This window comes from Cricetulus griseus, chromosome 4 (genome assembly GCF_003668045.3).
Source record: "Cricetulus griseus strain 17A/GY chromosome 4, alternate assembly CriGri-PICRH-1.0, whole genome shotgun sequence".
Classification (NCBI taxonomy): domain Eukaryota; kingdom Metazoa; phylum Chordata; class Mammalia; order Rodentia; family Cricetidae; genus Cricetulus; species Cricetulus griseus.
In genome coordinates this window covers 114,655,730-114,670,488 of record NC_048597.1, presented here as the reverse complement: position 1 = coordinate 114,670,488, position 14,759 = coordinate 114,655,730, and the positions used below count along the sequence as shown (strand labels likewise).

The following is a 14,759-nucleotide window of genomic DNA, read 5'->3' as shown; positions in this document are numbered from 1 at the left end:
GCTGGGCAAATTGATGTCTGCAAGCATCCTGGCTGCTAGGTCCTGCCTTGGCTGGGGATGGGATGTGAGTTGAAGGGTTTGAGGTTTGAGTGCAGAGAAGGATAGCTTTCCCTTATGTTAAACAAACAGAGGTCAAGGTTTCCTTTTCCTGGAAGAGTTAGAAGGCCCCTGAATCTCTGGTTCTCGAAATCCCTGTTTCGACGGATGGTGGTGGTGCATGCCTTTAATCGCAGTACTCAGGAGGCAGAGACAGATCTCTGTGAGTTCAAGGCCAGCCTGGTCTACTGAGCGAGTTCCAGCCTTCAAAGCCACAGAGAAACCCTGTCTCAAAAAAACAAAACAAAACAAAAAACAAAACAACAAAACAAAAAACCCCAAACTCCTGTTTCATCCTCCCTTATTGTTGGGATTAAAGGCACCCCCCCCACCCCCCGCTGTAGCAGGTGAATACTATTTCTCCTTCAGTGCTGGGATGAAACTGGGCTTTTTAAAAAAATATTTATTTTTTATGTGCATTGATGTTTTGCCTGCATGTACATCTGTGTGAGGGACTCAGATCCCCTGGAACTGGAGTTGCAGACAGTTGTGAGCTGTCATGTGGGTCCTCTGGAAGAGCAGCTAGAGCTCCTAACCACCGAGTCCTCTCTCCAGTCCTGAAATTGATCTTGATAGATATGTCCTCTACTACTGAGCTACACCACCAGCCCCATGACAATTATTTTGTACCTGAGGTATATGGGTTTGTACATGCTTTTGTGGGTGTATTCACCAATGTGGGCACTTGAGGCCAGAGGTTGATGTGGGGAATATCTTCAATTGCTCTTCTCCCTTCAGGGCCCTCAATGAACCAGGAGCTCACAGTTCTGGGTAGGCTGGCCAACCAGCTAGTTCCAGGAATCTACCTTCATGGACTGGGTTACAGGGACACATGGCCACACCTGTTTTTATAAAGTGTGGGGATCTGAACTCAGGTCCTCAAGCTTGGCCAGCAAGCACTTTACCCACAGAGCCTCCTCCCCAGCTTTCAGCATTTTTTTTTTTTTTTTCTTGAGCCAGGGTTTGTGTGTGGAGCCCTGGCTGTCCTGGAACCCACTATGTACACCAGGCTGGTCTCAAACTGAGATCCTCCTGCCTCTGCCTCCCAAGTGGGGTTAAAGGGGTTAAAGGTGTGTGCCACCACCGCCCAGCTAACAATTTTTTTATTTATCCATTTCCTCACTGTTCTGAGAAGGCTGGGCAGGGTCATGTAGACTTTTGTTTGACAAACATCGAGTGCCAGACCTGCACTCGTGTGCCCTGAACATATTTTCCTGAAATGTCTTTGACCCCAGCCTGGGGCTGGGTACAGACTTAGCCATAGGACACATGATTTGGAAAATAGGGGAGGGTTGGGATCCCATAGGCCCTAGGGGGTCTTTTGGAATACATGTGGCTGGAAGCTATCCACAGAGACAAAATATAAATCAGACCAGACTGCAAGTCTCACCTCACCCCCAGCCCCTTTCAGGTCACACTTTTGGACCTAGAGAAGGAAAGATTCCATTCTCTGAGCTTCCAGCCCAGAGCCCAAGGGAGGTAGAGATGCACTGACTGCAAGGTAAAGGCTGCCTGCAAAGCAAGTCAAATGGAAGCCTACAGACAAGCTCTAAGAAACAGACTGACACACTCTGGCTTATCTCCAGTGCTTGTGTATTGCTTCCAGATCATGGAAAAGCCCAGGGAACAGAGATCTAGGGGCAGCAAGTAATTGCAGGGCAGTTGGTGTAGGAAGCTGGAGTCTGGCTCTGCTGCTGTCTGCTATGGAGTCTTCCGAATACTGGGAGCCCATTAGTAAAGCCAGTGGCGGGGGTGGGGGGGGTGAGGGGGTGGGGGGTGTCCAAGACGATCCCACAATTCTTACAGCCTCACTGCCAGGGAAGTAGGGTGCTTGGTATCTGCAGCTCTAGCCAGTGAGCCACCCTATGTAGGAAGGCCAGAGAAACCAGGGACACACAAACCTCTCCATATTTTTTTGTTTGTTTTTTGTTTTTCGAGACAGGTTTTCTCTGTGTAGCTTTGGAGTCTATCCTGGCACTCGCTCTGGAGACCAGGCTGGCCTCGAACTCACAGAGATCTGCCTGCTTCTGCCTCCCGAGTGCTGGGATTAAAAGCGTGTGCCACCAACGCCCCAAACCTCTCCATAATAAAGTACCCATCACACTTATTTCTGGGTCTGAAGTGGAGAAACCATGCCTAAGAGCACACACCTGTCTATACTTAGGAGGCGCCATTACAGGTAAAATGACAGGTATGGCTGGAGCCCAAAGCTCCAGGTCCCATCAGATTCTAGTTCTGTCTTCACTGAAGCCTAGATGCCACCTGGGCACCTGGTTCCTTGGCTGTGAACTCAATTTCCTAACCCAGATCAGGCAATTCCATCTTCAGTAATGCCACACTGGCTTCTGTTGGCTTGAGTTTCAAAATGACACTTGGGTGTGCCGATCTTCAGACTACCGTCTCTGGAGGAGCAGGCTTGGGGTCAGGAATCATCTGTATTGGAATACCTAGGGCCCCTCAGATGGAATCCAGAGCAGCTCCTAGAAGTGAACGGCATGTGCTACTTCTAAAATATCTGTGCAAGTAGCATGCTTTCCATCCCCAGTGCTGGAGACAGAACCCAGGGCCACTTGTAGGCTAGGCATGCACTCTACCAACAAGCCATACCCCCAGCTCTAGAACTGGTCATGTAGACCAGGCTGACCTTAAAGATCTACCTGAGTGCTCTGCCTCCCGAGTGTTGTGGGCAAAGGCAGGTACTACTTTATTCAACTCCTTTATTTTTAGAGACAAGGTCTCACTGTGTAGACTTGGATGTCCTGGAACTCTGTCTGTAGACCAGGCAGGCTTCAAACTCAGAGATCCACTGTCTCCACCTCCCAAGTACTAAGATTAAAGGCATGTGCCACCAGGCCCAGTTTATTTTTATTAAACAAAACCCAGGTTTTTTGAGACAGTCTCACTAACTTGCCCAGGCTAGCCCCTTGTACCCAGTTCTGGGTTGATCACATTTCTATCTCATCTTTTCAACCCACTTCCCAAGTCAGGTCCTCACCGTTGATCCCTGAGCACTGGGATCCTTTTTGTCACCATACCCATTCCTGTTGTTCCAATCACTCCCCACACTGGACTGACCATAAATAAGCCACACACCATTGGCAGGTTGGAGGCTGGTTTTTATACAAAGGTTAACTCACAGGGTGGACCAACAGTATGCTGCTGCAGGTCACCACTGTCTGGCAGAAGTCAGGACAGGGAGGGCTGGAGAGGGAAGACGATGTCACAGACTGTCCACTACACAGGCACACCAGACACGAGCAAGGACCCACAGGCACTAAGCAGGATGGGATGGTAGGACTGGCAACAGTCCCTGGCAGCCGATGACAACCGCACTTTCCAGCAGTGGCTGTAGAGCCTCAAGACTCCATGGGACCCCAGGGTGTCTTACTTCTCATGTAGGCAGTGGCTGGCTTCAGACCCACTTTGTAGCTAGGGACGACCTTCAACGTCGGGTCCTGCCCTGATCACAGCTGATTATAGGCATGGCTTTCCATGCCCAGTTTTATTTCCTATGTCTGAAAGCTGGGTCAGTAAACTTTACTATATAGAGCTGCCTTGAGGGCAAACGACACAGATATATAGGGACATTTATCAAAGTACTCAACAGAGCTGGCACACGGAGGTATTTAATAAATAATCCCCCCCCCCCCTTGTGGAGCTAAGGACTATGCTAGGTAAACACTGTACCACAGTGTCCCAGGCCCACCTCTTTTTATTAATTTTAATATAGAGTCTTGTGATACATAGCCTAGGCTGCCCTTGGAATTGCTCTGGAGCCCAGACAGATCTTGACCTTTGGATCTATAGGCCTCAACCTTCCAAGCAGCTGGGATGACAGGCCAGCACGCCCTGGCTTCAATAAATAATTCTTAAGAAATTCCTCACTTGGGTAGGACCTTTCTCTGCCTAACATGTAGGAGCCTTTTCTGTGGACTGGCTAGGGCATGGCAACCTTGGAAGATTGCTTGGAGCCTGTAGCCCCTGGGGTGCCCAACGCCCCAGAATATACAGTGCCAGGACAGCTGATGGGGAAGGGAGCCTGCACCCCCTGGGAGGTCCCTGCAGAAGCTGGGTACACACTGGTGGCATTGGGGTTAGGACCAAAGTGATTCTGCACATAACACAGGCCAGAAGCAGGCTGGTATGGAGGCAGGCTGGGCATGTGTCCCGGAGGCCAGGAGGCCAATTTCTGGCCATTGGCATGCTGCATCTGGGTGACAGGGTGACTTGGGGTTAGATGAGGGTGGCAACTCTGTGTGGGGTAGGAGCCAGGTGGAGGGTTCAGCCTGGAAAGGAATAAGAGAAGAGACAGTCATTCTGCTGGCAGGGACAAGGCACACCATGTCATTTCCTGAGCCGAGAGCATGGATGGGGCCTTAGCCAACACTAGGTTTCAAGGGAGGAGGAAGATTGATTGGCGGGGGGTGGGGGGGGGTGGGGTAGTGGTAGTGGTGTGTCACATAGCCTAGATTTTCTTGAATCGTCAGATTCTACCTGTACCTCCAGAACATTTGGGTTACAGAAATGAGTCACCACACCCCACCTGTATAGTGCTCAGGATCAAATCTAGGGATTCATGTGTACTAGGTAACGAGTGTACACATACAGGAACACAGACCAAGAATGCAGTCGCATGAGAATTCTGAGTGCTGTGAGAAAACAAGAGTCTTGTGCCTTCAGTGTCTTCCATACACAGAATTATTCTTGGAATGTATTTGCATGCTCCTCCCAGGTGTGGAGGATAGGAGTGAGTTTACTTCAGCGGTTGCTTCTCATGTGTCTCTACGGAAAAACATGTTTTGCCTCGTGTGGCTTGTCCTTGTGACCGAACACCTTACTCATGATTCTTCTTAACCCTCAGGTATAAATTGCCTGTTGTTAGGAAAAAAGTTGGCTATTGCATGAGACTTTAGTCCACCTCATTTTTAGGAGCCATGCCACCAACTAGATCGGTAAGCACACACATAAATACAGGGCTGGGGTGTGGCTCAGCGGAGGGCCTGCTTAGTATGTGTCCAGCCCTGAGCTCCAGCCCAGCTCACTAGCTTCTGGGGGAACTTCCTTCCTTTTCTTTTCTTTAGGAGCCAGGGTCTCACTAAACTCTTGTACAGCCTGGAACTCTCTATGTAGACCAGCCTGGCCTCAAACTCACAGGAAATCTACCTGCTTCTGCCTTTCTAGTGCTAGGAATTAAAGATATATATTACCTTCTTATTAAAATGAATTTCCATTTATGTGTGCTTGTGTGTGTAGTTTGTGTGTGTTTGGGGGTGTGTGGTGCGTGTGTCAGAGAACATTCAGGAGTTAGTTCTTTCTTTCTACCATGTGGGTCCCAGGGATGTACCTCAGGTTCTCAGATTTGCTGGCAGATGTCCTTATAGCTAAGTCATCCTGCTGGCCTCTGTTCCTGTTTTTAATAAGCTGTCTCTATTTTTATTGTAACAAACTACCCAAACTTTACACCAAACCAACTTTTCAAACAAGAGCAGTCCCAGAGACAAACACCCCGCACAGCAGCTCACGTGTCCTGTCGTAATACTCTTGGTGACCCTGTTAGGACACCTGAAACATCATGTTCTGTTCTGACCCCTGCAGCCAATCTTGGCAGCCAGCTACCTCTGGTCACCCACCCCACCTGTCAGGGTCAGACTGGGACCAGGTGACAGAGCTTCCCAGTAGGCAAGTGCAACTCAGAGTAGAGGCAGCTGAGGCAGCTGCACTCACCAGAAGTGTGTGAGTTGGAACTTGTGACCACACTCCATTGTGCCACACAGGGGGACTCCCTGAGGGGAGAGTCTGTACCTCTCAAGCCTGTCAAGTCGCTAGGAGACTCTTGCATGCTAGGCACACACACTATCACTGAGCCATGTCCATAACCCTTGTCTTCTTCAGATGTGGTGAGCTGAGGCAGGATTTCACTTTGTAGCTCAGACTGACCTCCAACTCCAAATCCTCCTGCTTCAGAAGAGCCTCCCAAGTGCTGAGATTACAGGTGGGACCATGCCTTGCTTCTTCCTTGGCTTTAAAAACTGCTCAAAAGGAATAAGCCCTTGATTCCACCCCCAGCACTACATAAGCTGGGCATGGTGGTGCATGCCTGTAATCCCTAGCAATGAAATGCAAGCAGCAGCACCAGAAGTTCAGGGTCTTTTTGGCTAAATAACTATTGAGGAAGGACTGGGCTACGGAGACTCTGTCCATAAATAAACAACACACACACACACACACACACACACACACACACACACACACACACACACTAGCACAGAGCCCAAACCAAGTTATTCCAGTTCAACAAAGCTTGTTACAACGGACATTGGGAGTGGAGGGAAAACACACCCCACAGCCAGTGCTGGGCCCTTGTCTTTCAGCAAGGCCCTTCTCTGGGAGGCACCACAGAAGGGAAGTGCTGGAATTGTGTAGTCTCCAAGGAACACAGGCTGGAAAGAACACAACTGACAGAGGCAGTATGGGAAAGGACTTGCAGGTAGGAAACCCTAAGGTACAGCAGGCTGTTCCTTGGACTGTCACATGGGAACATGCGTCCTCTTTGGCCTCCTCTATAAAGAAGGTGTGAGGATCCATAAGTCCTGGCGGCTTGCCTAGCAGTTTTTAACACAAGCCACGACTGGGAAAAATGTCAGCCTCACCTGCTCTTATTAGGGAGCCAAGAAACTCTCCTTTGGGGGAGCCAAGAAACTCCTTTCAGGTCTTCCTGCCCTGTCACCTACTAAGCAGAATGTCCAAGCATGGCTAACTGCCATAGCCCAGTAACACCTGAAGAATATTTGCTGACTAAGCAATGTTAAGACTATTCTCTCCACAAATCACTAAGAATTACATGCAAGTATCTGTCTTTAGCCACTCACACTTGGTTCCTTTTCACACAGGGCAGCAGCAGAGTTCAGAAGATATTTGTGCACGGATTTTCTTTCCTTATTTGCAGTGCTGGAACCCAAGGCCTCCTGTGAATTGGGTTAAGTGCTCTACCACTGAGCCACACCCAGCCCCTCACTGGGGGATTCTAGGCAGGGGCTCTACCACTGAGCCACACCCCCAGCCCCTCACTGGGGATTCTAGGCGGGGGCTCTACCACTTAGCTACACCCCAGCTCCTCACTGGGGGATTCTAGGCAGGTGCTGAACTACAACCACAACCTTTCACTGCAGAGAGCTGAAAAACTATGCTCCCCTTCCTTTACCCTCCAAGATGAACCACACCCTTTACCATGCTCTACAGTTGCTCTTGGAATGAGACTGAGAGCCAGCTGTGGGATTAAATCTACAGCCTGCTATCTGAGAAGAACAGACAAGAGCCTCCCAAGTTCAAAGCCGACCCTGGGTTTCTGATTCAAAAAACCTAAGGCAGGGGTGGGTGGTAGCACAGTGATAAGAGCACCTGACTAGCATGGGAAAGGCCTTGGGTTGGACGCCCAGCACTGACACCAACCATGAAACCAAACAGGAGAGGGGAGTCATCACTTACTTTCGGCTCTGTGCTGCTCTTCTTTCCGCAGAAGAACCTGAGATATACTTGAACAGGGGAATCCTCCTCATGGCACTGAAGGGGAACTTCTGATCAAGCTTCAGGGCTACTCGCTCAGAGAGGTCGAGGGAGTAGCAGTAGGTGAGGCCATCTGAGGTGGGTGTATTAAGTAAAATTGAAGGCAGCAGGACAGAGGCAGCTGATACGCCCCTTGAAGACCTAGCTCCTGGGAGGCACAGGTGTGTGCATCAGTCTCTGCAGAGAGCTGAACATCCCCAGCCACACACCTCACAGGGAACAATGCGTGGTGTGCTTTAGAATTCACAATGTAGCCGGGCGGTGGTGGTGGCGCACGCCTTTAATCCCAGCACTTGGGAGGCAGAGGCAGGCGGATCTCTGTGAGTTCAAGACCAGCCTGGTCTACAAGAGCTAGTTCCAGGACAGGCTCCAAAGTCACGGGGAAACCCTGTCTCGAAAAAACAAAAACAAAAACAAAAACAAGAATTCACAATGTACATGTACCTCCTGGGTCTTCCAACCATTGCCATTGGTCACTAGTAATTCTCTTTTGGCTTTTTGAGACAGGATTTCTCTGTGTGGCTCTGTAGACCAGGCTGGTCTCTGAACTCAGAGATCCATCTGCCTCTGCCTCCTGAGTGCTGGGATTATGAGGCATGGACCACCATGGCAAGCTTCAATATGGAGTCTCTGGAAGCATTTTCTCCATGTAGTTACCATCTTTGTTTTGGTCCACCACTGCCTGCATAGCTACAACGGTTATAGCCTGTTCCATATATCCTTCAGCAAATATTTCTTCTGTATGTGTGTACATGCACATGGGCGCAAGTGTGCCACAGTGTATGTGTGTGTGTGGTGGGGAGAGTGGAAGGGTTTGGAGAACAAGTTTATGGAGTTGGAATCAACTCTCCTTCCACCACAAAGGTCCCAGGAATGGAATTCAGCTTGTCAGGGTTAGCAGCAATCACTTTTACCCATCGGGCCACCTTAATAGCCACCCTTCGGTAAATATCAAGCATCTATTTTTATGCCTGCAGCAAGGGGGTAAGTACAGGTTGAGTATTCCTAACCAAAACAGTTTGGGTGAAATATCTCAGGTTTTACAGGGTTATTTGAACACTTGCATATGCATGACAAAACCCACTTCTGCTTCACCGGTACCTCACACAGCCTGAGGTGATTTTACATAGTATTTTGGGTGCATACATGTTCTTACTTCAATTATAGTCAGGCCAGGTGCAGAATGTCCATTTGTGTTCTGTTAATGTTGAAAACATTTCAGATTTTGAAGAATTCTGGATCTCAGAATTCCTAAATTAAGGGGGCTCAATCCCTATCCCTAGATAAGAGTAACCCTGACCTTGTAGCTCAGTGGGGACTTAAGCAGGCTGATTTTTCACAGGGCCCACATTGGATCCCCAGCCCAGCATAAAATGCATGGTTATGCTAATAATCAGGCTATAATCCCAACTACTCTAGAAGCTGGAGGGTTGACTTCAATCTTCTGACTCAGTCAGCTCCAGACCCAACTGCCTTACACCTTGCCTCAAAACTGCAAGAGGCAAGCTGGGTGTGCTGCACACACCCACACCTTTGATCGCAGCACTCAGGAGGCAGAGGCAGGTGGATCTCTGAGTTTGAAGCCAGCCTGATCTACAGAGTGGAGTTCAGGACATCTAGGACTACATAGTGAGACCCTGTCTCAAAAAAGAAGTTACCTTTAGAGGGTAGGGGAATCTAAAGATAGGTTCATAGTTAGGTGTGCAAATTGCTCTTCTAGAAGACCCAAGTTCAGTTCCCAACACCCACATGTTGTAACTCCAGTTCCAGGGGACTTGCCACCCTCTTCTGGCTTCCTCAAGTGCCAGCATGCAGGTGCACATATCCACAGACTTATCCATAAATAAGAATAAATCTAAAAAAAAAGTGCACACGATGAAATTTATAATTGGGGTGTGGAACCAGATATGGTAGCTAGAGACAGTAATCTTAGCATTTAGGAAACTGAGGTGAGTCTTGAGTCTGAGGCTAGCCTGGGCCATATAGCAAGACCCTGTTACAACTCCTTTCCCTCTGAGAAAAAAGAAAATTAGGGGCTGGGGTGTAGCTCGGTATTAGAGTGCCTTTTAGCTCTGAGCTTGATACGCTAAAGCCAGCAAAAATAGGACAAAATCTCGATGGATGGTGGCAGCACACATCTTTAATACCTAGCACTCGGGAGGCAGAGGCAGGTGGATGTCTGTAAGTTTGAGACCAGCCTGGTCTACAAGAGCTAGTTCCAGGACAGCCTCCAAAGCCACAGAGAAACCCTGTCTCGAAAAAACCCAGGAAAAAAAAACAAAAACAAAAAACAACCCAAACTAAAATAGAACAAAATCTCAACAAGCCCAGATCTGTTTCTTAACCCTTCCATGAACATCTCCAGGTGATGGGCATCTCTTCCAATGAACACTGTGTGAGCGCCTATGTGTGGAGGCCAGGTGTTGATCCTCAGGAATTAGGGTCTCTCACTTGATCTGGAACTTACCAAAGGAGGCGAGGCTGGTGGGCCAGTGAGCCTTAGGGATTTACCTGTGTCCACCTTTTCAGCACAAGAATCCATGTTTGAGTTCCAGGGCTATGACTTTTGTTCTCAAGCTTCCCATGAAGCTTCACACTAAAGTTAGCTGAGTAGATTACACCTCAGTTTATAAGGATAAAAAAGTCAGGCCAGTATAATTAAGCTTAAACTGCTAACAGGCTGTGCTGAGCTGGTCTGGGCAGGCAACCATATTTGTATTTTCTTGATGAGTTCTGGTCCAGGGAGGGGAGGAGAGCTGCCCAAGGCTCCGAGGTTTTCCAAGCTGGAACCAAACCCAGACTGCTTGTGTAGGAGCCTAAGGCTGTGTACCTGACATCCCACAACCTTCAAGTGGGTTTGCCCTCTGGTGTAGCTTCACCCTGCAGTTCCCTTCCAGAAAGGATACATGACAGGCCAATCAAAAGGCCAGAGACATTACTCAGGAAGGAGGTCTGAGGAATGAGCCAGGAGGCACACAGCAGCAGCCAGGGCACGAGGACTGAAGGCACCACCACACCAAACACCAGGGCCCGCCTCATCCGAGAGCGGACGGAGGTGACTCCCAGCATGGCAAAAGCCACAGGGGTAAACCCTCTGGCATCCTCCACCTCACCCAGCTTGGACAGCGATGATACAGACTCGAACGACAGGTAGATGATGGCAGAGAAGATGGTAAAGATCAAGGTGAAGAAGCAATGGCGGACAGTGCCCACGGTCCTCTCAAAGTTGCCAGCAAAGCGCCAAATGATGATGGCGCCACAGAGCAGGGAGATGGGGTTCTCATAGACGAAGATGTAGGTCACCAACCTGTAAACTGAAGATGGGCTTCAGTTAATAGTCCAATGCAGCGCTGTTCCAACCAGGGGCAACTAAGTTCCAAGCAAGCTTGGGAAAGGAGCCTTGAAGCTGAAACTGTAGCTCAGTTGGTAGGGCACTTGCCTAGTGTGCACAAAGCCCCAGGTTCCATTTCTAGCACCACATATACCACACACAGGAAGTGGAGGTGCAACTTATGAGCCCAGCACTCAGGAGATAGACAGGAAGATCAGGAGTTCAAGGTCTTTTTTGGCTACACTGTGAGTTTGAAGCCAGCTGTGTCTCAAAAATAAAATAAAAACAGAACAGAAAAGTGAACAGTAGTGTCCACCATTCAAGGCGTAAGGATATAATATAATCTCTGTTCCTTCCTGGCCCTGCAGCAAGGGTTATCAAGAGCAATACCCATGATTCAAAGCGTGTATGTGCATATAATGTAGTCTCCATTCTTTCCTGGCCCTGGACCAAAGATTGTCAAAACTAGTTTCTATGTGTGAAAAAGATAACTTTTTCTGAACTTGTCGAATGCTTTATAACATTATTTTAGGTTTCTTTTAGAGATCTGTTTTTATTTTTTTGTGTCCGCATATGCCACCTGTGTGTAGGTGCCTGTGGAGGCCAGGAGAGGGTGTTGGATCCCCTGGAGCTGGAGTTCCAGGCAGTTGTCAGGTGCCCCATGTGGAGTGCTGGGAACCAAACTTGGGTCCTCTGTAAGAGCAGCAAGCTTTCTTAACTGCTAAGCCATGTCTCCAATCTTCTGTCTTTAGCTTTTAACACTGACCTACCTCACTGGGCAGTCTGAGGGTTAATTAATTGAAACAGCTTTGGGATAGACTGAGTGGGTGTCACTTAATAGAGAATGCTTGACTCCTCCCTGTCCTTCCAGAGGTTGTTCAAGGGATGAAAACAGTAATCATGAATAATTTTTGTGGTTTATAAGGACAATGGCTTTACCATTGATAATATACATAAATTACAAGTCCTCTCTAAGAGCACTTTTCCAGTTTTACAGGTGGAGCTAAGATTTATATGCCATGAGATAGTATAGTCCTTGTCTCTCTCTCTCTCTCTCTCTGTTGTGAGACAAGGTTTCATTATGTAGCCCTATCTGGTCTATAATTGCTATAGAGACCAGGCTGGCTCCTATTTCCTGAAGGCTGGGATTATAGCTGTAAGTCACCATACTTGGCCTTTCTTTGTCCTTTTCCTTTCCTTTCTTTTCTTTTTTATTTTTTTGAGATAAGGTTTTGATATGTAGCCGAGGCTGGCCAGGCCTCAGCCTCAGAGCTGGGACTACAAGTGTCTGCCATCCAATTTGGTCTATACCTTTACTTTTTCTAAATAAAAGTTATTACTAACATGCATGATTTTAAAAAACTTATCTTTATTTATTTGTGGGTATTCGGGAGTGCTCGAGTGCCATGGCACCCTGTGGAGCCCAGAGGAAAACCTGTAGGAGTTCATTACACCAGGTAGGTTCCAGGGACCAAACTACAGTTCTAATGAATCCCACATTGGCACAAACAGGGTTAAGCAAGCATGTGATGTGATGCATGTCTGTGTCCTAGTACTCTGAAGGCTGAGGCTTGAGGCCAGCCTGTGCTACACAGGGAGTATGGCCATTCTGGTCTAAAAAAATTGTGAGACCCTGTTTCAAAGGTTAAAAAAAAAAAAAAAAAGAGGGTGTATGCCTTATCTAGACTGGCACTTAGCGACTGTAAGAAGTGCTACATGGCCGGGTGGTAGTGACACTCAACTTTAGTTCCAGCACTCGGGAGGTAGAGGCAGGAGGATCTCTGTGAGTTTGAGACCAGCCTGGTCTACAAGAGCAAGTTCCAGGACAGGCTCCAAAGCCACAGAGAAACCCTTTCTCGAAACACCCCCCCACCCCCAAAAAAGTGCTACATGTATCCAACACAAATCAAAAAGTGTTAGCTTTAAGCAGGAAACCGTAATACCCCAGTCACACTTTCTCTTGCAGCAGCCATTATTTGCTGGATATTTTCCAAATTGAAATTTTGTTCTTTCAAGACAAGGTTTCTCTGTGTAGTCCTGGCTAGTCTTGAACTCAGAGATTCAACCGTCTCTGCCTCCCAAGTGCTGGGGCTAGAGGCGACATTACACCATGGATCACAAATTAAATGACCCACATATGTATACATCTATGTAAGAACGTGGGAATCGGGGCTGAGAGATGGCTCGGCGGTTAAGAGCACTGACTGCTCTTCCAGAGGTCCTGAGTTCAATTCCTGGCAACCACATGGTAGCTCACAACCATCTTGAATGAGATCTGGTGCCCTCTGCTGGCAGAAGACTGTATACATAATAAATAAATAAATAAAATCTTAAAAAAAAAAAAAAAAAAAAGAACGTGGGAATCATATATCCAAACCCTAGTTCTAAACAGCATACTAAAAACAAAAAGCTGGTCACTCTCTCAATATCATGATGTATCAGCTCCGTGACTCTCTGTATTCAGCCTCAATTTCTGGTAAATAGAGGCAATTTAATATGGCCTGTCATGAAATCGCTGTGAGGGTTACTCGCAATGAATGCACAGGCCTGTTACATTGGGAGAAACAGGAATTTCCCAGGAAAGAATGAGAAAGAAATAAAGACTAGGAATGCTGTCTTTTACAAAAGGATGATTACAGACTTAATTGCTCTGAGAAATGTCTCTCCTCTGAGAAAACAAATACTTTATCAAGGGCAGAACACGGCCCCTTTCCTCCTTCCGCGAGCTGGAATTGAGAGTCAGGATTAAGGTAAAGACTCAGCAGAATAATTCTAGTCTCCTGAGGAAAACCCAACCATTGGGGTGACTGGTGACTTAGTCCGTTGTCACGATGGAGGTGAGACGTTTGCTTTGCTCCTGAGGGGACCAGGCCTGCAGCAGGTGAGGGTCTGTATTTATAAACTGGAGGGTGAATGGACCCGCGGCCACGTGCAAGGGAAGGAGCTGGCGAGAACGAGGATGGGCTCAAAGTGGGGAGAACTCTGAAGAGCACGGAGGCTGGGGCCGGCTGGCAGTGGGGGACAGCTGGGCTCCCCGGGCTGGGGACGCGCGCCATCCCCACCCGGGCGCTGCTCACCTTGCCAGTTGCGCAGGGCCTCGGAGCGCAGCGACAGCCCCGAAGGCGCCAGAGGCGACTGCAGCAGGAACAGGCGGGGCCCCGACACCAGCAGCGAGAGCAGGGCGGTGAAGAACGTGGCGGAGGGCACTTCGGGACATGAGCACCAGAAGCGACTCGCGGGCCCTGGGGCCGCCATGGCCGCCAGACCTTCCCGCGCGCCGCCTCGGCACTGGCCGCCAGCCTCGGCAATTTCCGCCTACCTGCGGCGGTCTCCACGGGCAACTGTGGAAAGCGGGCCTCTCCTCAAGCCCCGCCCCACGAAGAAAGGACCAATCCCGTGAGGGCCATCCGCATTTACCCGCCCAAAGGAGGCCGGGAGTTGTAGTTTCAGCGAGCCCTCTGCGGCTGCGCAGGCTCCCTCCTCAGAAGTATTCTTGCCCAGGCTTCAGTTTCCTTCTACTCTTTCTCTCTTTACTTATTTATTTTTTTAAATTTAGTTACATCTGTTTATTTGTTTGAGTGTGGGCGAGGGGCACATGCGTGCAACGCGTCTAGAGAACAGTCGACAACTTCAGGGAGTTGGTTTTCTTCCACCTGTGGGTCCTGGGCATTGAATTTGGGTTATTAGACTTAGCAGCATGAGCCTTTACCCTCTGAACTATCTCGTTACCCCTTTTAATTTTCACTCATTTTTAAGACTTTATTTGTTA

General features: G+C 48.6%; 1 protein-coding gene across 2 annotated transcripts; it reads right to left on the bottom strand.

Moving 5' to 3' along the window:
- Nucleotides 1-3,191: 3,191 nt before the first annotated feature.
- Rhbdd2 (rhomboid domain containing 2) lies at nucleotides 3,192-14,337 on the bottom strand. 2 transcript variants are annotated; one of them, XM_027416186.2, is made up of 4 exons: nucleotides 14,068-14,337; nucleotides 10,566-10,973; nucleotides 7,582-7,732; nucleotides 3,192-4,382 (listed from the first exon to the last, which is right to left on the bottom strand). In XM_027416186.2, exons 1-4 carry the CDS (start codon nucleotides 14,243-14,245, stop codon nucleotides 4,034-4,036), a joined length of 1,086 nt encoding a protein of 361 aa, XP_027271987.1. In that variant the 5' UTR covers nucleotides 14,246-14,337; the 3' UTR covers nucleotides 3,192-4,033. The 2 variants fall into 2 exon arrangements, with proteins under 2 accessions (XP_027271987.1, XP_027271988.1); XM_027416187.2 differs by having other exon boundaries at nucleotides 10,566-10,966; nucleotides 14,068-14,335.
- Between the last annotated feature and the right edge of the window lie 422 nt (nucleotides 14,338-14,759).